Below are 20,595 nucleotides of genomic sequence, written 5' to 3' on the forward strand. Positions count from 1 at the left end.
GACTTTAATGTATTACTCTTGTGCTCTGTCTCGTGTTTTAACTGGGCAAGTCAGTGAAATATTCAACACCAATACTCAATTCAGTATTAGTATCCTTGTATTAGAAATACCCTTTGAAAATATCTTAGAAAATGTAAAATTATTTACCAGTGATAAAGAATAAGTTTGTGATTGGAACAATTACACTGTTTTTCTTGTACGAATAATGCACAAGACAGATGTTCAGTCTCACAGTGATGTTGGAAGCATATTTTATGCAGCCTAAAAACTATTTCTGTATTAGATATTTAAATGCATGAGGATAAACTCTAATTGCTTTTTGTTTAAAACAGAAACATAGAAGCATTAGCTCTACCTAGTTCGTGCAAAATGTCTGCTGCACCTGAACTCGTGTTAGTTCAAGACTGAAAATCATTCCAATTTTGTAAAACTGCTGCTCCTGGTTTTATCAATAAAGTTTAAGCAGATGGCTTATATGTATACATGTGAAATGTTTTGATGTTAAAAAAGATACAGTTGTGCAGCATCAACATGCAAATTATATGGGCCTGAATGATATTGCTTATTTTAGTATGTACAGAAATCATTAACTCCCAAAGCATACCAACTGAAGACATATATATTAGAACTCTAAGCATTACATTTATGCCCCATATAATTTATTTTGGTTTTAGGGTGCTGTAGACTTTTATGATGAACACATATACAAATCAATGTATGTCAACTCAAATGCTAGTTTAAAGTGTTGAATTTAAGTTAAGAATATTAGGTAAGTAAGGAGCTATATAGGTAAAGATCACCTGAAATAACTTAATTTCATCTGAGAAGGATTCTGAGAAGACAAAGTGTAGGCATTTCTGTACAGAAGTGTAGCTAATTACTCATCAGAAAGGCTTTTGTCCAGAGTCCTGTCCCTTCTAATAAGTTTACAAAGCTCAGATGCAGCAAGCTTAAAGTAAAAGGAGCAGGGCTGTTATGAACAGATACCTTCACAGCAGTAAAAACATGACTGACATCACCAAAACAAAACAAGAAAATAGAAAAAAAAATCCATAGATATTTCAGGGAAGATCTATTTTTACCTTTTTGCAGATTGCATTAGTTGAGGTAATTAATGCTATGTATTATAATAAACCTAAACGTCAGTGAGTTAGTGTAAGAAAGTTTATTTCTCACCAAAATGGTCTTGCCCATGCAGCTTGCTTTCCTAGCATCTGAGGGATTGGAGGCTATCTCAGAATCCTTGGGGCCTCTGAAGGAATATGTAGTCATGCAAAAACAGGGGGAAGAATCGGCCTGAAAAGTAAATACATGTTTAAAGAGCCATGTTTAGAGGTGGCAGTCTCTACTTCTGTATGTCCATTGGCCAGAACTGGTCCCTTGGCCACCTACATTTAAGAGAGCTGTAGTTTATTTGTGCATCCAGGAAAATGAAATAGTTTGCTGAGAATCTTCTAGACAGTATCTAGAACACATATTTTTTCCTTCTCTTAAAAAAATTTAAAAATTACCTTTTCTCAAATGTTGTGGTAGTGGTGATTATTTAGGGGAAACTTGCTAATTGCAAGCTTGTTTCTTATGTTGCTTAAGTGCTTCCTAACCCATGGTGGCACTAGAACGTTACCAGCTGATTAAGAATTCCACCTGTTCGCCCTTGTCGTCATAGAGCATTTCAGCACTGTTTTGGGTGGTGGTGGTGGGTGGGGGATTGCAAATAAAAATGATTTGAGTTCACGTTTCTAACACCACAGGGCAGAGTTTGAGCTGACAGACTGAGTATAGCTGAGCATTTCCACATGTGTCTGTGCACTGCATACATATGTGGTATTTTTAAAACACCAAAGAAAATATATAAAATTGTGAGCCAAAGCAGAATATTGCAGAGGGAACAGATTTTTAAAGTAAATCATCTGCAGAACCCAAAACTTCACAAGTGATAGCGGTCTTCTGACATTCCTTCAGTAGAGACTTAAATATTCTTAAATGTTAATTGAGACAGCCATCTATGACTGTGGTTCTTAGAATCTTTTGTAGTAATTAAAAAAAAATCTTAACTCTCTTGAGTAACATTTTATTGATGAATCAAATCACATTATACGTCTTGTAAACTTTATAGTCTCTTTATAGTTTCCCTAGGGTTTCTCCAGGGAGATTCAGAGACATGGCTCAAGAGGAAGCTTGGGTGACAATTCAGAGCTCTGATGAATTTTAACGTGCATTCTACTACATGATAAAACAACTTACTCTTTCAGCAAACAGATAAGGAGTAGGAGACAGGATTAGCATTGTAGCTATGGTCTTCTCAAGGAGGGACAAGATGCAGTGGTAAGAAGATTAGAATTTAGATGAATTCTAAGGTGGATTGTATGGTATTTTAATATTAATTTTAGAATCCAAATTGTTTAGTGAAAGATATACTCTAATCACTTACCAGGAGAAGTGAAGAATTCATAGTCCGGTAAAGGTTAAACTCTTATACCTGCATTCTGCTTCTGACTTTGCCACCAAGCAACTCTGTAATCTTGAGATTAACTTGACCTTTCTTTCAGGTCTTCAAACATTTGTTATTTTTCTTGAGGTGGTCCCAGATGAAGAGGAAATTTGGCAATAATTTGGTGAGTTATATTGACAATAGAGAAGATGAGTTCCTGGTCTATTCTAATAAAATATACTGGAAGTGCTGTCCATGTTGGTCAAGTTAGATAGCTGCTTCCAAATAGATTTTTTTTTTCCTCCACAGAGATGCAGCATGTGATGATGGCGGCTGTTTTTACCTGAGGTGGAGGAGAATTTTAAGGAAAGATGAAACAGTTCAGCTCAGAGGACTCAAACCTACTTTGGAGGACACAGAGAGAAGAGAAGTAGGAAAATAGATAAAGAACTTTTACTTCCCAATGCCATTAAAATCCAGGTAGTGACCTGTATAAAATGATCTGAGAAGGAAAATAAGTTGGTGTATCAACACAACGTCTCATTAAGGGCAGAAAACAGTTTTCCATGTAATGGGCTTTTCTTCCTCTCCTTCACTTAACAAAAAGGAAAGCGACTAGTAGCTGCCCTCCTGGCTTCTGTAAGTTCTGAATAGCTAAATAGCTAAGGTGAGCCTACACCAAGACATAATAGAATGAAAATAGCCGAAGTCAAAGTCAAAGAGAGGATTCTAAAGGTGGCAAGGGAAAAACAAGCTATAAGCTGATTTCTCTACAGAAATGTTCTTAGCCAGAAGGGAGTGGCAAGATACATTTAAAGCCCTGAAAGAGAAAAATCTGCAACCTAGGATAGTCTACCCAGTAAGGTAATTATTTAGAATAGAAGGAGAAAGAAAGAATTTTTCAGACAAGCAAAAACTTAAAAGGATACAGCAATACTAAACCTATCCTAAAATAAATATTGAAAGGTCTTCTCTAAATAGAAAAGAATCAAGAATCTATAAAAAAGAGAAAAATCACATTTAGAAATGCAGTAACTACAATGAACAACAAAAGAATAAGCTTGGAAATGTAAAAGAGGACATCAAAATCATAAAATGTGGGGAAGGGGAGTAAGAAAATGTAGATTTTTTTCTTTCTTTTTAGAATGTGTTTGAGCCTATATGGCTGCCAACCTAAAGCAAGTAGATACAGTAATGGGTTAACATACCTGAAAAACAGTAACCACAAATCAAAAACATGCAATAGAGTCACAAAAACCAAAAAGAAAAGAACTCAAGCATAATACACAGGTAAGGTGAAAACAGAAACCTTGAACCAGGCAGGGTGGCTCCATCCACTCACATGTGCTTGTGACTATCTTTGATGTACCAGGTGCTGTGTGCTAGGTCCCAAGGGCACAGTAAAAACAAGGTGAAACTAACAAAAAGCCTGGGGTGATGGCTTTTGTGAAATCGGATCAGTAGGATGATTTGGGAATGTAGTTAGCAGGCTAATCTGGTTGGTGGGAGGCTCCAAGGGAAAGCCAAACTGAAGAAGTGGTAGTTAAGCTGAGACTTGGAGGCTGAGTAGGAGTAAGCCAGGTGAAAGGGAGGCATGTTAAGAAGAAACAGAATGTGCCAAATACCTGGGACAAAAAAAAAAAAAGGACCTTGAAGAGCAAAGGGGAGAGCCTTCTGACATAAGCTAGCCAAGAAGACAAGGCTGATTGAGATATCAACGCCTTTTCTCCCTGACAGTGAAAAAGAAGTAGCAGTGGTGCAATTCTGGCTGTGGCTGTCGGCCAGGTTTGAGATGTGCCAGTCTCAGTGCCCCCTTCATACCTTACAGCTGAACTGTGGTCATCTGATCTTCAACCCACTGATTCTTCTAGACAATTAGATTTTAAGTTATCAGCTACCCCCCCCCAGCTTTATAGAGGTACAACTGACAAATCTGTAGGATGTTTAAAGCGTACAACATGATGATTTGATATACATATAGAGTATGATAGGTTGTCTAAAATCGAGTTCATTATTAACACAAGGTTATCAGCTTTTAAATCTTCGGGCTAACAAACTATTAACTCTACATTTTGTTACAGGTGTTAAGTTGGTACTGGGTGCCTGAGGGAGCAGGGGCCCCTGAGATTTGTAAGGCCTCTTTGTGTAGCCCCTTCAGCCTTGCAGAACGTCTGCCACTGCAGGAGTCAACGTGACACTGCATGCCAGCTCTGCCCTGGCCCCAAAGACAGCAACTTTTCTTTTTAATTGCTTCCCAGTGATGCTTTCTTCCTTCCAGGCCCTGGTCTGATCCAGGGAGCCCTGGTAGGGAGCCAAGGGAGTGGTGTATCCCCTTCTTCAATGAGATTCCTCCTCAGAGAATAGCATTGGGCAAAATTTCTGTTACTTTTTTTGTCTTCCCTTCTTTAATTTGACTCACTGGCTACCCAAAGTTGCCTACTTTGATATTCTCAACATCCCCCCTCCATCCAAGAACAACCCCATTGAACAACAACAAAGAGAAGAAACGATAAAAAGTTAAAACATAGCTTGAGTAATATAATACAGAGACAATACAATTTTGGGGGTGAAATTATACTAAAGTATAAATGACTGAAATGTGCATACCTTCTCCTGTCTCCTGTGTGGAAAGTATCTTTTCTTTTGTATGTTGTTATTTTAACGAAGTTTGCATAGTAGCCTGAGGTTTTAATTAGCCATTGGATCAAAATGAAGTCTTTCTAACTGCATAAAGTACCTTAGACCACAAGGTCATTTCTCTGAAACCTTTGGCACCATACCAGTAGGCAGCCACAGATAGTGCCAAAAGGAATTAGACTCTGGTCTGATTTTCATATATTACTTGTTTTTTCCATCTCAAAATCTATCAACTGCTCAAACCTGCAGATACAAACAGGAACAAGCTGGGGAGAAGAGTCCCAGAGGGCGCTTCAAAGATACTCTACTCCTCATCCTATGCGCCTCACCCCACTTCACACACACACTCCTCCATGTATCCCCTTGTCGGAGACCTACCCCAAGGTGAACAGCATCCCAGTAAGTCTAAAGGCACTGACTGCTTCCTCAGCCGCTGGATGTGCCAACCCACTCCCATCCCCAAACCCGACCCTTCCACCGGACACTCATTTGGGTCCTACAGAGGGTGAACCTGTCGCAGGAGGCGCGACTAGCATCACCTGGCCAGGTCCACGGAGCAGGGCCCTAAGCCTGGGGAGCAGAGCTGCAGCCATCACCCACCCGCAGCTTCACAGCCGGCTCTCCAGGACCCAGCTTAGGAGAGCGCAGGACCCCCTGTTTGGGGCTCTTTGTTCCCCGCCCTCCTGGTTCCTGCTCTCAAACCTTCCTCCCAGCAGCCCCCACCGGAGCACCCAACCTACAGGAAAGTTGCTCCCGAGCTGTGGAGGGGCGTCATCGCCTCCTAGCAACGCTCCTAGCAACCGGGTAACATCTGCTCCCTCTGGTCCAATGCGAGCCGAGAACAGCTGCGCGCCCGCCTCGCGTTCAGAACCCGGAGCGAGAGGCGCTTCAGAGACTGGAGGGCCGGACCTGCAGGAGCCAGGGCTGCCCGCCGAGCTGCAGTTGCCGCTGCTGCCGCCGTCGCGCTGCTGCCGCCGTTGCTGTCAGCACCCTCTGAAGAGTGACAGCACCGCAAAAACGGGAGGGAGCACTGAACCCCGCGCCTTTATGAAACAGGTGGATGCGCCCATCTCCTGGTGAGTGGACCCAGCTCGCAAGGTACGTCTGGACTCATCCAGGCAGGTGCCCTCTTTTGAGACTCAGATGAGACTCGTTTCATTGAAGGTGTGGATAGGGACGTGTTTGGGGATCCCCACTGAATAACCTGATTTGATTTTTTTTTTTTAATCTTGTGGTCTTGAGGATTCCTCTGCCTGTCACTGCTAGGTTTGTATTGGGAAGTTTTCGGTCCTCCCTGTTATCCCTTTGACTTCGCAGCCTGTGTGCAGCTAGGAGGGCTGGAAGCAGTGAGATCCCATAGAAAGCTTGCCGTTAAGGCAAAAATGACAACAGTGTCGTCTCGACTAATTGAATCAACACCTATGGAGAACAACATTCTTTTTAGGTCCTGCTCTGGAAAAGGTCCATTTGGCCAGGAGCAGCCAGTTCACTGTTACTCAATCTCCTGAAAAGTAACCATAGTAACTCACCTCTCTTTTAATGGGATCCTCCTCATTGGCTGCCTATCTTCCTTTGGAAAGCTCATCTCTCTAAATATAGAAGATGATGAGATCTGTAAGCATATATTCCATGTAGAAAAGGTGCAGTTAAACATGGCTCTTTAAAGAAAAACTGTCTTCAAAGAAAAAGTACCATTTGGCTATTTCAAATCTTGTGAGAAATAGTGAATATTCCAGTGAATTATTGAGTTAGTCTGTTTTGAGTTAACTGCTGGATTGTTACTTTAGAGAGAATGTTTCTTGATATAATACAAAATCTGGTACTTAGAAACAAATTAAGTATATTTTCTCTGGTTTTTTAAAAAAAAAAAACCTACTGATCTCACCAAAATAATCTCCCAGTAAATGGTTGGTGAGATCTATTATTCACTTATTTCCACATTTCTTAGGATACTTAAAATTCCTATATTTACAATTAAATCTGAAGAACATTAAAATAATTGTGTGTGTTTGAAGGTTTATCTATTTATCTACTGGGTCCAGATCAACCCCACCTCAAACATCTTAGTGTCTTCCCACTGCATGCTTTCCCCTGACTTGATAACCAGTTCAAGTCAGTGCAGTTCTGACTCTTCCAATGTTACTTGTGTCTGTCTCCTTGTTTCAAAATCTCAGGTAGCCATTCATGAGCCTGAGGCTGTGAGAAATGCTTGCTGTGCAAAGGGGAACTCTCACCAGATTTTCTGAAGCTGTCCTAGAAATACACTTTTCAGATTGATTCAGCATTACCAGGTAATCACTAACTTAAAAGAAATCACTGTTTAAATATGTATCCAGAGAAATAAATGCTAATGTAGCATTGCCATAACTTACAAGATCAATATAAGAGGTTGCTTATATAGAGGGTTGCTGGGTAGAAGTCAATAGAGATTTTCTGTAGAAAGGACATTTGTGGGCTGGCAGATTTTCGTAAGACCCAAGTGAATAGGGCGGGACAAGTTAGGTAGCCTGGCTTGAGGGAAAATATTAAGCAGAAACCTTATGAGCACACGGGTGCATGTGTGAAATGAAGGCAATGCAGAGAGCTCCCCAAGTTGCAGGAAGAAATTGTGGTGATTTTTAAAATTTAACTTGTATTGAGGTCATAGTGATAGAAACCCATGAGTGGTAAGCATTTTAAACTCAGTTTTCAAGATATAATACAGTCTCTTAATGTGTGTTCAGCCCTCCAGGGTTGTATAACTTTCACATGTACTGAGCTATCAGTGTCCAGTTCCTATAAGTAACCAGCCTGGCAAATTACAATCAAACTCAAGAAAATATACCATGTCATATTTCTTCCTTTCCCTTACCTTCCCTCTCTTTGTAAAAATAAATAATTGAACAACTTTACTTAGAAATCTATTTGAAAATGTATTCTGGTCTAGTTTATTTTTATAGTTTTTATAGATATCATGGGACTTTAAAGTTGCTACTCTCCATAGTCACTCACTGAAATATCTATAGCTTAATTATTTCAAGCATTAAAGATGACTGACTGACACAACATTGTAAATTGATGCTTCAATTAAAAAATAAATGAATAAAATTTTAAAATAAATAAAAATTAAAAAAATAAAGCAATGCCCTCATAGAGCTTATTCGTTGTAAAATTAAATGATATTTCCTTGTCTCATCTGTTAAAAAAAAAAAAACTAAACTTGGAAAGAAGACCAAAAACAAAAGATGACTATCTGAACCATCAAAATATTATTTTCACTAGTCTTTAATACCTCCCACCCTTTTTCCTTACTCCGTCATAATTACTGCATTTTATGGTGAGAAACAAATCCAAAGAGACCAGTAAGATTTACTGTCGCCTGTCCTGAGATGCATGCAGAGCTCTAGCCATGCTATCAATCTGAGGAAAGTTTGAGTAAAGCAGCCACAAGTATTGGCTCATGTATATGCATTGGTCTTGTGCATTAGTAATTTATACACATCCTATCTCTTTGTAATATGCATAGAAGTTTAAAATCATTCAGTGCCCTTTAATTTATGTGAATGAGTCTGCCATTTCATTGAGACCACTGTCACAATCAAAAGGTCAAGTGAAAGGGGTTCTTAAATTTTAATTTTGATTCTATCATGAATGTATAATGTGTGGGATATTTACTGTGAAATTTTGATGAACATATTCTGTTTAAACAAATTCATCAGAAAAAGTTATGGAATTTTGTTTCAAAAAAATAAATCAAGTAAATCAGTATAATGTAAGCCTTTAATCCTAGAGACATTGGTAGATCCTAAGTTAGAGCATGAAATAAATTCCACCAATTTGTGGTTAAGGATCTGTCCCTCTTGTCAATGGGAACACCAGCTGTACTTGTACATATCATAGTGTACAAAGAGGGGTGTATTTAGGGTCATAAGATTTAGATAAGGCTGAGATTTAAGCAGGTTAAAACTGCAATCGAGTTCTAATTCCAGCTTTTTCCTCATATACTCTATTTGGAAGTTTTTAGGTGTTTAGGAACATTCCATGCTCAGTTTTGTGTCATATGACTTTCATGAGATTTAGCAGATGCTTTGAAACATGGAGAAATGCTGAAAGGTTTGATCAAGATGCTGAGCCCTTGCCTCTACATCTGGGCTCTCCACAGAGGCCTCGTGCCAGCTGGCTTTAGCTGTCAAAACACTGGCATCCCAACAATAGCTTAGGTATAAAAGCCAAGGTATAACCAGCTCAGGTTGTTCTGTCAAAGCAGTCTGCTTCAGAAACCCAGAAAAGGCTAAAGTAAAGTAATGATTTCAGAAACAGAGGATAAATTGACCATAACACTGCAGCACTAAAACTTAGGAAGAAGTACACCTTCAGGTACCAGGAGGCACTAATCCTTGTCAACCCTCCCCACCCTCAGCTTTATTTTTAATAAGTTGTCTGTCTAAATAGTCTCAATACTTTACCGTTTCCCCTTTTTAGTCTAACACAATTATTTTTTATTTTTTCCTGGCTAAATATATTCTATCAGGCTAAAAACAGAGCCACCTATTTTGCTGCAGTAATTCTCAGTGGGGTGTAGGATTTTAAAGAGTACTTAGGGTTTGCTAGTGTTATGTTTGGTAATGTAGTATAATTTAATATTTAGAAAAACTTAAACCTTTTTCATGTGATAAGTTACAGAAAGTAAAATGCAATAAGAAAAACCTTGGTGGGTAGAGATACAAGAGTCTTCTAAGTATCAGTGATGATTAGGAAGGAAGGAGCAGAGATTTAAAGCTGGGAAATCCCCTCTGTGGTGATACATCAGAGTTTGTGTTAAATATTAAATGCTTATTAAAAGGCAATGTGGGTTAAGTCATCACGAGAGGCTGGAGATACTGCAAGGAGATTCAGGACTCAGGAGCCTGGGGTCTCAGGTCTGTCCCCATGTGCTACTCATTTTACTGCTTTATGGCTCAGTTCCTCCATGTCTAACATGGGGGATAAGATCATCTCTTGGGTGCCATGCTTGAGTTGACACAATGCAGTTTAATGAAGCACCTACCGCTCTTTAGAATAAAGGTGCCTTGTGAATGAAGAACATTTCGCTATTAGAACACCTCCAGGTGGCAACACCAATCGGACACCATATGAGTGAGGGCAGAGGATCAACCAACTCCAGAGCAAATTCTTATACAGTCAGCCCTCGGCGTCTGCAGACGCGGAACCCGCGGATACAGAGACGAATGCTCCATAAGGGGCTTGATCATCTGCAGATTTCGGTATCCGTGGGGGGTCCTGGAACCAATGCCCCGATACTGAGGGACGACTGTATATTCTTGGTAAAGGTAATGATTGGTTCCATTTTATGTTTTTGTACTACCTTTCTGGGATATCAGGCTAAATGTTTTGGTGATATACCCAAACTTGACAGTGGTGTCAAAGTGGAAGGCAGTGAGGGTGACACAGATGAGGTACTTCTCAAAAGACCACTGCTGTGCGCATATCAGGGATTAAAAACCCTTCTGAGGGGCGGTAGATCACAGGGTTCCCCTGCGAAACCCACTGCACTTGGTCTCTCTCCTTAATGGGGCCAGATCGTGACAGAGGTGAGGCTTCCGTGCAGCATCACGGGGAATTTCATGATTACATGGCTGGTCATATCCCATATAATGATATTCTCTTTGGTTCATAAACCATCACCACTGGAACAAGATGCGCATGTGGAACTGGTGGTCTTGTCTTTAGCATTCCACGTCTGTGCTTGGGGCTATCCCCAGTGCTGCTGGTTTCTTGAGAAACATGTTTAACTCTCTGGCTGTCAGTAGCCCTGGAAGTTCCCAAGAAAGTTTTCCAGGAGCTGCAACTTTTGGTCATTCTGTGCTGCCGGTGGAGTCAATCATGTGCTTTGCATGGATGATAATCTGAAGGAATAGATTACTCCATTGATTCAGAGCTAAAAACTGGCACTGAGTTCTGTTCCTCTAGAGCATATTATCCAGAAGGGTGCCAGGCAAGGGGTCATGAGGGGGAAGGCTGATGGCACATTGCTAAATATCAACAAAGCTGAAGGTCTGCAGAAGGCACAGCCTTCCAGCCTTGAATGTTGCATGTGTCTGCCTTCTTGAATGTACTCATGTATTTTTCACGCAACCTGGGCTCACCACTAAAGAGAGGACAAACGTCTCCTGTACAGCATAGCGCTGCCGAGTAGCATTTAGATGTATGACTTCCAAAATGAGGCCACTGCAATAACTATACCTAATATTTATTGAGCAGAAAATATGTGGATATATGAAGGCACTTAGTAAGTGCTTTTTAAATGTCATCTTATTTCATCCACATACAATTCAATGAGTTCGATATTTGGCCTGAATTAATCGATGAGGAAACTCAAGCTTTTTGAGATTAAGCGCTTTGTCCAAAGTCACTAAGAAAATAAATTGTAGACCTGGGATTTGAACCAGTGCCATGGGACGGCCCTAGAAGGTGATGCTGAAATATTTGAAACCATGCAGCAAGGTGGTGGAATGTGGTTCACAGTGACAGATGGAATAACTCTTTCTAAACAAAAGTGCCCATGGTCCTTCAGGGAGGATTTCGGTAGCTTTGCAGTGAGCACAGCATTATTTAGATAGGAAAGGATAAAGGCTTTTTAAGGTTCGTGCCAGGCTAACACCAAGCAAAGAGAAATGAACGAGAGACAGGAAGCCGGGGCCCTTGAGTTGCCTACATCATGAGTCAGTTGTTGATCTGAGACCAGAACCACCTTATTTTCCCCATTGATCAAACTCTTCTTTTGTCTTTGGCTACAGATGCACACATCCAATAGGAAGGTCTCAATTCTGGTTTCGCAGTGTGTTGATTAAGGTGTTGTAGGGAAGAAAATGAAAACCAAAATTAAGATACGTTGACCATCTCTCTGGCTCTTCATGGTCTTGGACAAAGAATGGGTTACTATGGCAGGAGTTGTTCCTTTATTACCGTCTGTACTCTCGAAGTGTTTGTAAACTAATCTGTGGATGATATTTCCTTAATGTACTGCCCGTGGGCTGTGCACCAAATGAAATCACTTTTGTACGATAATAAGATTTCAGTTGTCTGGGGGCAGAAGCAGAAGAAGAAGGAAGAGCCTTTGACCAATCATTTGTAATTACATTTAAAACATTTATTTAAAGAAATAGGTATAAATTGTACCATCAGAACTCTGATGACAGGGATGGTCATTCTGTTCTGTGACTTCTAATTTGTTGTTTGTTGAAGTCTTGGACTAGGAAACCCAGTGAGGGTGGCACAGATATTTTATGTGCCCAGAGGTTAGAGCATTACAAACAATCTGAATGTTCAAGCCAGCATTAGCCATTTTACTTTCAGAGATAAATTTAGGCTCAGCCTAATTCAGTTTTATAATTTATATGCTCAGGATGCTGACTATGAAGATTTAAGGTCATTTTACTTTTTCTGGTCTATTTCATCAGCTTTATTTGAATAACAGGCTGGTCTGAGTTTGGCTTTTTAATGGTGGGAGAATTATAGGAATAGGTTTACATATGTTTACTGGGTCATAACAGAGTGACCTTCTTTGGAAATTCAGAGTGACTTTAATTAATTCTCCAAATGACTATCTGGATGTTTTTTAAAAAGTTACATTTCCTTCACCCAAAATGTACAACCAGCGACAATAAATCCAGAAGCAGTTTCTTGGAGCTGTTAGAGAACCTGTACTATTTTCAACCTGACCATTTGAAATATTCTTTTGCAGTGTTTTAACTTTCTAATCATAATCTAGTATCTCTAGGAGGCAGGGTGGTGGAAAGAGTCTCAGGTCAGAGCTGGGAGGCCAGGCTGGGATCTGCTTCTGGGATAGGTCTGTGCCTCTTGGCACTGAGAAGAGCTAGGATTGATTGAGTGCTCACTATATGCTAGGCACAGTGCCAGTCACTTTCCACGAATTATTTCAGTGATCCTGTGAGCCAGTATTATTTCTATCCCCACTTTACAAATGAAATTTGTAAAGAATTTATGTATTTTTCTCAAGGTCACACAACTAAGAAATGTATGAGCTAGACCACTTCCATCTGACTTCAAAACCCAAACTCTTAGCCACACACCAGTTTGGAAATCATTGAACCCTTCTGGGCCACAGTTTCCTCATCTGTAAACCTTGTAGGCTGAACCATGTGATCAATAAATAGTTTCCAGTTCTGAATTTTTTGATTTTTCATCCAGCCAAGAAAACAGATGTAGGAACTTATGTTTGCTATATATTTTAGCCTCAAAGTGGCTAAAGGCATCCTCCAAAATGGGATGCTGAAAACATTGCAAATAGCTAAACAGCATGTGAGGAAGTAATTGTCAAGCTGATACCAGCTGTGAGAGCTTTTCAGCATTTCAACAACCCATGGCGGTATTTTTTAAGAGCAATAAACTAAGTGGCTAAGTGTGTTGCCTATGGAGCTGAGACACAAATCCAGACCCCTGAGAATTTACTGTGTTTCCAGGCTCTAATGTATTCTCTATCTTACGGTAACTGCCTGAATATAGCAGACAGAATCTCTATAAACCTTGGAGCTGCTGGTGTAAATTTTGGTCTTGATGTTAAATAAAAAATATCTTTTCCAGATCATCACTTGGTTTATTTGACATTTGGTTCTCCACACTGCCACCTGCCCTCCCTTGTGTCATTCATTCAGTGGTTTTTAATTAATGGTCATAAATGCTCTAGACATTGCATTACCTTGTAAAATAAAATGAACAGACATAGGTAGATAGATAGATAGATAGATAGATAGATAGATAGATAGATAGATAGATAGATAGATAATATATACATTTCCAAATTTTTCCTCACCCTTTCCTGCACTATAGTAATTCATTGAACCTTGTTAACAAAAAATCAGTGACCTGTCCAGCTATTATGCTAATAAGTCATCGATCCTTCTCAACGTGAACCCAGGAATTTATGTTGAAAAGTGACCTCATTCTTCGCTGTTTAGTTAAAATGGAGTCTGGCTTTACTCATGACGCTAAAGCTTCTAAGCCAAGGTAGCCCATGTCACAATAGCAGTAAGAAAACCAAAAACAAAAATCAATCAAGCCGATTGCCTGGCATTCTGATGATTAGGCAATCAGGTGATTGGCTGAACGTTCTGTTTTTCAACTTTTTGTCAGTGTTACTACTACACTTGCTTAATGCTATGACACAGAGGCTCTCAAAATGCAGTCCCCAGACCTGCACCATCAGCTCCACCCGGAAATTTGTTAGAAATATAAACTCTCTACTGCTAGCCGACACCTACAGAATTGGAAATCTGGGGGTGGGACCCAGCAGTCTGCATCTTTAGGAGCTCTCTAGATGATTCTGTCACTCACTGACTTTTGAGAACCACTGCGGCATCAACTAAGCAGTTTGAAAAGAAATCAGTAACAATACTTAACTGTCATCACAGAACAACTCAAAGCTTTACCTACTTATTTGACTAAATCCTTAAAAAATACACCTAAGCAGATGTAGTTTACTGAAAACAGCCCCTGAGAAAACTGGGCTCAGCGATGCTTCCTTTGTTTTCATCACAATCGATTTTATTCTCCTTTTTCCTACTCTTTTGAAATACGTAAAAAAAAAAAACAAAACCCAAACCATACAAACTGAGATATGCTTATTGAATTCAGGAATTGTATACAGTATAGCAATTATTGACTTTCTTTCAACTGTAGACGGTCATTTACACATTTGTCTCTTTTTAGGTCAGACACACCAGTGGTTTAAAATTCTTATTTCCCTTACAAAACATGCCAACTCTAATTTAAGGCTCTCTTGGGTTTATAGTTCACAGTGGAATGCTTTCGGTGTGATCTTTGTAGCTTCTCCTGCTGGTTCAGGAAAAACAACCAGCTATGAAAAACTGCAGGAAATGTTGCACAGATGCCACCGAGTGGAGGAAGAACTTAGAAGAGGCATGTTCGTGAAGAGCACATATTTAAGATTCAAAAAATTTAAAATGTTAGAGGAAGAACAGCAGATGTGTTCACTGTGAATTTCTTTAACCAGCACATTAATAAACTACTCATTTTGTGACTCAAATGGTTTTAATACCTAGAAATATTTCAGGCTGTGTTTAGGGGTCAAATTCATGATGCTTAAGTATGAACTTTCTTTCTGATCTGGCCCACTGAGGTTGAATGAGTAAATACCACTTGAATTCCAGATTTGGTGTTTTCACTATATCTATCTTCAGCTTCTGAGGCAGAACTTGACTCTTTTCTGTGATATGAGCACCACCTAGCGGACACACTAAAAACTCCCTTTCAACCAAACCTGAAAATCTTTCAGAACAGTGTTTTTCCTTAAACAAGTCAGAACTCATAACAATAATATTTTAAAAGAGGGAATAAAAATTTTCACTTTCAGAAATTATACCAAGGTCAAGTTTTCTAGTCATTACGTTGTATAAACCTTTTATTTACTTACAGTTAACATCTATTAAGCAATGTGTTATGAGGATGGTTATACCATGACCATGTCTTAGTGTTTGTCTGTAGACACGCAGTTATTTCTTTAAAGGATTAATTGGGTCACCAACCATTTTAAACAAATTTAGTGCCTAGCAACATTAAATGCCCTCTGTAATGAGGCAGTTGAACTAAAAGAATGATGAAAAATAACATCTCCTTTCATTGCATTTTGGGCATCAACTTCAAACCTGGGTATGTTTTGACATTCAATGGCATGGAATTAAATAGAGGATTGGTAAGTATGCACTTTATTTCTGAGGGGCTGCATAAGGAAATAACTATAATTCTCTGATGTAGAACATCTATTTTGGGTCTGAATAGTGTTATTTGCCTGCAAACAGGCTTTTCAGCCACGGGACAGTTGAGTCTGTCTGCTTCACTACATTGTCTAGTAAATGAAGAGAGAATGTTAATTTCTGGGGTCACCAGTTTCTTTTCACCAGTAGAACTTACACTCTTTGCTACAGTAGAATCTGACTTTTCTCCAATTATTTTATTTCGTTTAGCTTATCCAACAAAAGTATTAACATATACATTAACAACGTCGAAAGTAGCCTACTTTAAGAGAAAATATGCAGAAGAAGAAGATTTACATCAAGATTACCATGGGTATTTTCCAAAAGTAAGGGTTTACTTATTACCTTTTTTTTTTTTTTCATTTTTCTGAGTCTGGTCAATAGCAAAGGCTCTTGTTTTCACTTTTCTAAAATGTAGATTTAATGATGTGTTTGTTTTCCAGCACCTGATATTACCCGAGGACAGGACTTGCATTCTTAAACTCTCTCTGGAGAAGCTCAGGTTTCTTGAAGACCCAGAAACCTACTTAAGAAGGTCTGTGTTAATTAACAATTTGCTGAGGAAGATCCATCTAGAGACGGAGAAGGAGAGCTATGAATACTTTAAAGAAGCTCCCTGTTATAAGACTGCTTATTCTGATACAAGAAAACGGCTGAAGTTTATGGTACAGGAATGCTGTTCTCAGTCTCTCTATTATGAAGAGCTGCATTCGTATCATATTGTGCCTTATGCGTCGGAGAATGCCATCTATGGAATGGGCTACACTAGTAGCCACTTGGAGCAAAATTCTCAGTTGCTTATTTATAAAATGAATTAAAGTAACTGTTACAGTCCATTGATACCTTGTTTCTAAATGCCTGAACTGTTTATAGTGACGATGTTAACATAAGGCACTGATTACCAGTGCCCTTGAGATCAAAGATGAGATGCATGCTGAACTGACTGGAGAGAACCCTGGTTACTATTCAGCAGTCCTTAGTATCATCCAGCCAAACTGAAAATATGTCCACATATTATAAAGCAGAGAATAAGTGCTTTAGAAGCAAACAATTTTTAAAGATAAGGTGTGTAGGAAAGGGGACCTATATCAAGTTTTAACACAGACTCAAACATTTCAAGCCCCCTATTTCCAAATTCTATCACTCTTAGTGGAAAGTAACAAAAAGTAACAGACTCAGATTGAACAGATAATGTCTTGTCCCTGAGGATTAAGGATGGAACGAATTTAATTTTCTGTAAATGATGAGAGGAAGGGTAGGTTCTTTCTGAAAGGCTCTGGCTTGTCAAGCATCATGCCAAATAAGTGGTTGACACCATTCTCCTTTTACCGTTAGTGGCAATTCAAGACGGGGGCAAACATACTGCAATTTAACTGCTGAATGTAACAACCAGAACACTCCACACTGATCCATTTTACCTTTTTTTTTTTTTTTTTGGCTTGGTAGATTATTCTTTTTAAAAATGAAATTTAAGAAAATAGCCTTGCAGGTGGGCTTACCTGTAAGTTCTAGAGGTCAGTTAAAATTTGTGGTGGGCCTTTAGTTCAGTTTAATTTTATTTGTAATGTCATTCTTACAGGCTGTGAAGCTCAGGAAAAGGGTAGGCAGATAACATTTGATTTTAACAGGCAGATAATTTAAAAAATCTTATCTGCAAAAAATTGATGAGGACAACAGAAATTCTACATGATGTTATTTCTTCATCTAAGAGTTGATTTAAGGCTGTCTGGATGAAACTTTGCACTGATTTTTGTATAATAGTCGACCATTCACTATTTGACAAAATGTTTCAGAATGCCTTGATGGTGAAGTTTAGATACGTTCCTATATTTTGCAATTTTAAAGATAATTCTTTAACAAGTTGGATAGATCCTGAAATGTTTGAAATGGTTCATAATGTTCTTTGAGGTTTGAGTAAGGTGTCTGATTTCAGTGTCTGGAGTTATGTTCTGTGGCGTATATCATTTTAAGAATTGTCATTAACTGATAAAACAGATTGGAAAACTAGGTGCCAAAGGTATATTCAAGAAAATACCAAAGACCCAAAGATGAGTATTGGAGAGACTAGGATAATGATCAGAATCTAAAGCCAGGGTTGCACGGGGCATAGAAAAATATTGTTAATGTTAAAGGGTTTGGAACGAGTTGCTTACTAATTCTGTGCTTTCAGAGCACTTTATACTTATTGCTAATCAAGGGCACTGCCTGGACCTTCAGTGATCACACGTTTTCGCAAACCTAAATATGGTGACTTGTCAACGTTGTATCTTTCCTTGTTGAATGCCGTCTTGTAACCAAGAAGGCTTTTATCTCTTCAAGAGAATTTTGTTTTTAGTTTTGATTCACTATTTGCTCCCTCTGATAAATTATCTGGGTGATTAACATAGATGCTTTTGGTATAAAGAATATTGATGCCCTAATTAGCATGCATTGTTAAAAGATACATAATTGATAGAAGTATCAGGTTTATATTTAATTGCTCAATCAGAGTCCGGAAAAACTGCTTTAGAACAAATAGAAAAATTATAATTGAGGCTAATTTTTAAGGAAATTCAGTATGAATGGTGAGATAGCTTTGACACACAAATACAGATATTTAAAAATTAATTTAAGGACAAAATTTGTCAGCAAAGTTCAAAAACTTAATTTTACTGTTTAGGCCATACCTTATTTCTCAGAATGCACCTATTAAAACATAGATTTCTTAAACAATGGGGCTCTTAATTGAATAAACTCCAAATTTGATGGAATAATTATGTTATTATATACTTTTTAAAAAATAGAATTAGCTCTCTAATATTTTAAAACTTTTTACCAAAAGGGGCAGTTGGCTTGGGTTAGGACAGTGTCAGTAAGGAAAACACACCAGTGTGAGTGGATGTGACTTACAGAAATGCCACCTACTGAAATTGCTTGAGGATAGAAATGCATATATTTCGGTATAGAAAGAGAGGGAGAGAAAAAATTACCAAGAAAGTGTAAAATTGTAATATTTATCATACGTCAGTAATCTTAAAGCAAGAACTCTTGGGCAGTGAACCTGTAACAGACATAAAGTCTGTTTCATTTGGGGACATCAGTATCCGAACTCTGTGAATCTTACATTTCTCTGCAGAGAAGGAACTATCTTAGAAACCGGTGGTATTTGTGAATATACTTTTTTTTAAAGTATATGTTGATTTCAAAACAGGTAAACACATCTTTTAGAGCATTTAATTTCTTTTCCAGTAAACAATTCATAGATAAGGAGTTGACTAACGTTATCTTGACTTATTAAAAATAATCATTTGTATTTAAAGTATGTAAACTTCTCTGAGTTATCCAGTAAGATGGCTGTCACTTTACCACAGCAAACTGATAAACAGGGAGACCCTAAACATACCTGCTCTGCTGACTCCGTCCTGCACGATCTGTTATGGGAGATGAAAGGTAGGAGACCAGTGATGACTTTTTTGAACCTGGACATCCTTTCTTTGGTGACAAGAGCCATGCTTAGAGTAAGGAAGATAGGATGGGCAATCTGATTGCCTTTTGTAATATTGATCAATCTTGTGGGTGCCCAAACAGCCTAAAGACCTGATAAAGAAGAAGAAAACGAAACGGAGAGGGAAAGTGAAGATAAGAGGAAGGAAAAAAAGGAGGCGCAGAGAAATAAGGAACAGGATTACTGAGGGAAAGTGGCTTCATGTGAGGGGGTTCCTTGTCTGCTTGCTGAAGTCAGTTGTTCTTTCCTGTGTCTGCTGTGTACCCCGCACCCAGGTAGCCTCAATGTACTGATCTTTTCTTTCATTCGCCAGTGATACAGAAGATCAGATTCTATTCAGCATAGTATTGTTTGATGTGTGGCATTACTATGAAATATGCCTGAAATGGAGCCCCTTGGATAGATGAGAAAAGAAAAAATAGGAATTAAATGGGAAAGAAGACTAAAGCCTTTGTGCAAGTGGTTAAGTTCAAACACATGACCGGATTTCAATGTACATCCCAAGATTTAATAAGGTCATTGCTAGATAAGATGGAAATAAGTGCAGTTCCCCACCATTTGTTAAACAACTGCTATGAGCCGGGCACTGTGCCAGGGTTGAGGATGCACAGATGAATGATGCACATTGCCTTTGTCCAGCCAGTTCACTGATGAGGAGGAACTAGGAGATGCTTGGTTTTGTTTTTTTAAATGTAGTTTAAAGTTCTCTTTTCTACATTTCTATTTTGCAAATTATGGGATGGTTATCAAAGATGTGTCTCCAAAGGTGTTTGCAGCTAAGAAGGTGAACTTGGAGAAGAGAGAGTCTACTGAGCTAGATTTTAGAGCAGAAGGGGAGTACATTCTGCTTTGCAGCATGTTTTATACTTGGAAATATGACAGAAAACCAGTGTTGCAGAAGGGAAGCGTCGCTGGCCTCAGCTCATCCCTGGGGCACAGGAGATTGCAGGGGAGGTAGAGAAACAAGTGTACGTGCAGAGCAGTGCCTCCTCCCTGACCTCTCTACTTTGATGTTCATTTACAGGGCAAACCAGGTTAATATTAATGTCAAGGAGAGCCTTAAAGGAAAAGCGGAATCAGAAAATCACAGCCTGAGAGTTGTACGTAGTGTGTGCAAGGTTAGAAGGGCAGCTTTCTTTCATTTGCCTTGTGTCGGTGAATTGCTAAGATGAACCTTGGGATTTCTCACACCAGCTACTGGAGCCATGCTCCTTCTCTTCCATTGGCTTCCTCCCTGAACCACAGCCCCACCCCTGTCTGCAGTCCGCTGG

At 39.0% G+C, this 20,595-nt stretch overlaps 1 protein-coding gene across 4 annotated transcripts; it reads left to right on the forward strand.

Moving 5' to 3' along the window:
* The first annotated feature begins 1,141 nt into the window (after positions 1-1,141).
* Positions 1,142-16,155, forward strand: LOC116153560 (uncharacterized). 4 transcript variants are annotated; one of them, XR_010380994.1, is made up of 4 exons: positions 1,142-2,615; positions 2,741-6,144; positions 7,243-7,359; positions 16,051-16,155. XR_010380994.1 is itself a non-coding variant. In XM_031453825.2 (2 exons), the coding sequence occupies exons 1-2, from the start codon at positions 5,387-5,389 to the stop codon at positions 7,244-7,246; spliced, it is 762 nt and encodes a 253-aa protein (XP_031309685.1). In that variant the 5' UTR covers positions 2,626-5,386; the 3' UTR covers positions 7,247-15,952. The 4 variants fall into 4 exon arrangements, 1 of the variants encoding a protein (XP_031309685.1); XR_836895.3 differs by lacking the exon at positions 1,142-2,615 and having other exon boundaries at positions 2,626-6,166; XR_010380993.1 differs by lacking the exon at positions 1,142-2,615 and having other exon boundaries at positions 2,626-6,144.
* Positions 16,156-20,595: the final 4,440 nt, after the last annotated feature.

Source organism: Camelus dromedarius, chromosome 5 (assembly GCF_036321535.1).
Source record: "Camelus dromedarius isolate mCamDro1 chromosome 5, mCamDro1.pat, whole genome shotgun sequence".
NCBI classification, from domain to species: Eukaryota; Metazoa; Chordata; class Mammalia; order Artiodactyla; family Camelidae; genus Camelus; species Camelus dromedarius.

Coding starts and splice junctions, on each gene's coding strand:
- LOC116153560 (XM_031453825.2), top strand. CDS start 5,387: ATGCGCCTCACCCCACTTCACACACACACTCCTCCATGTATCCCCTTG.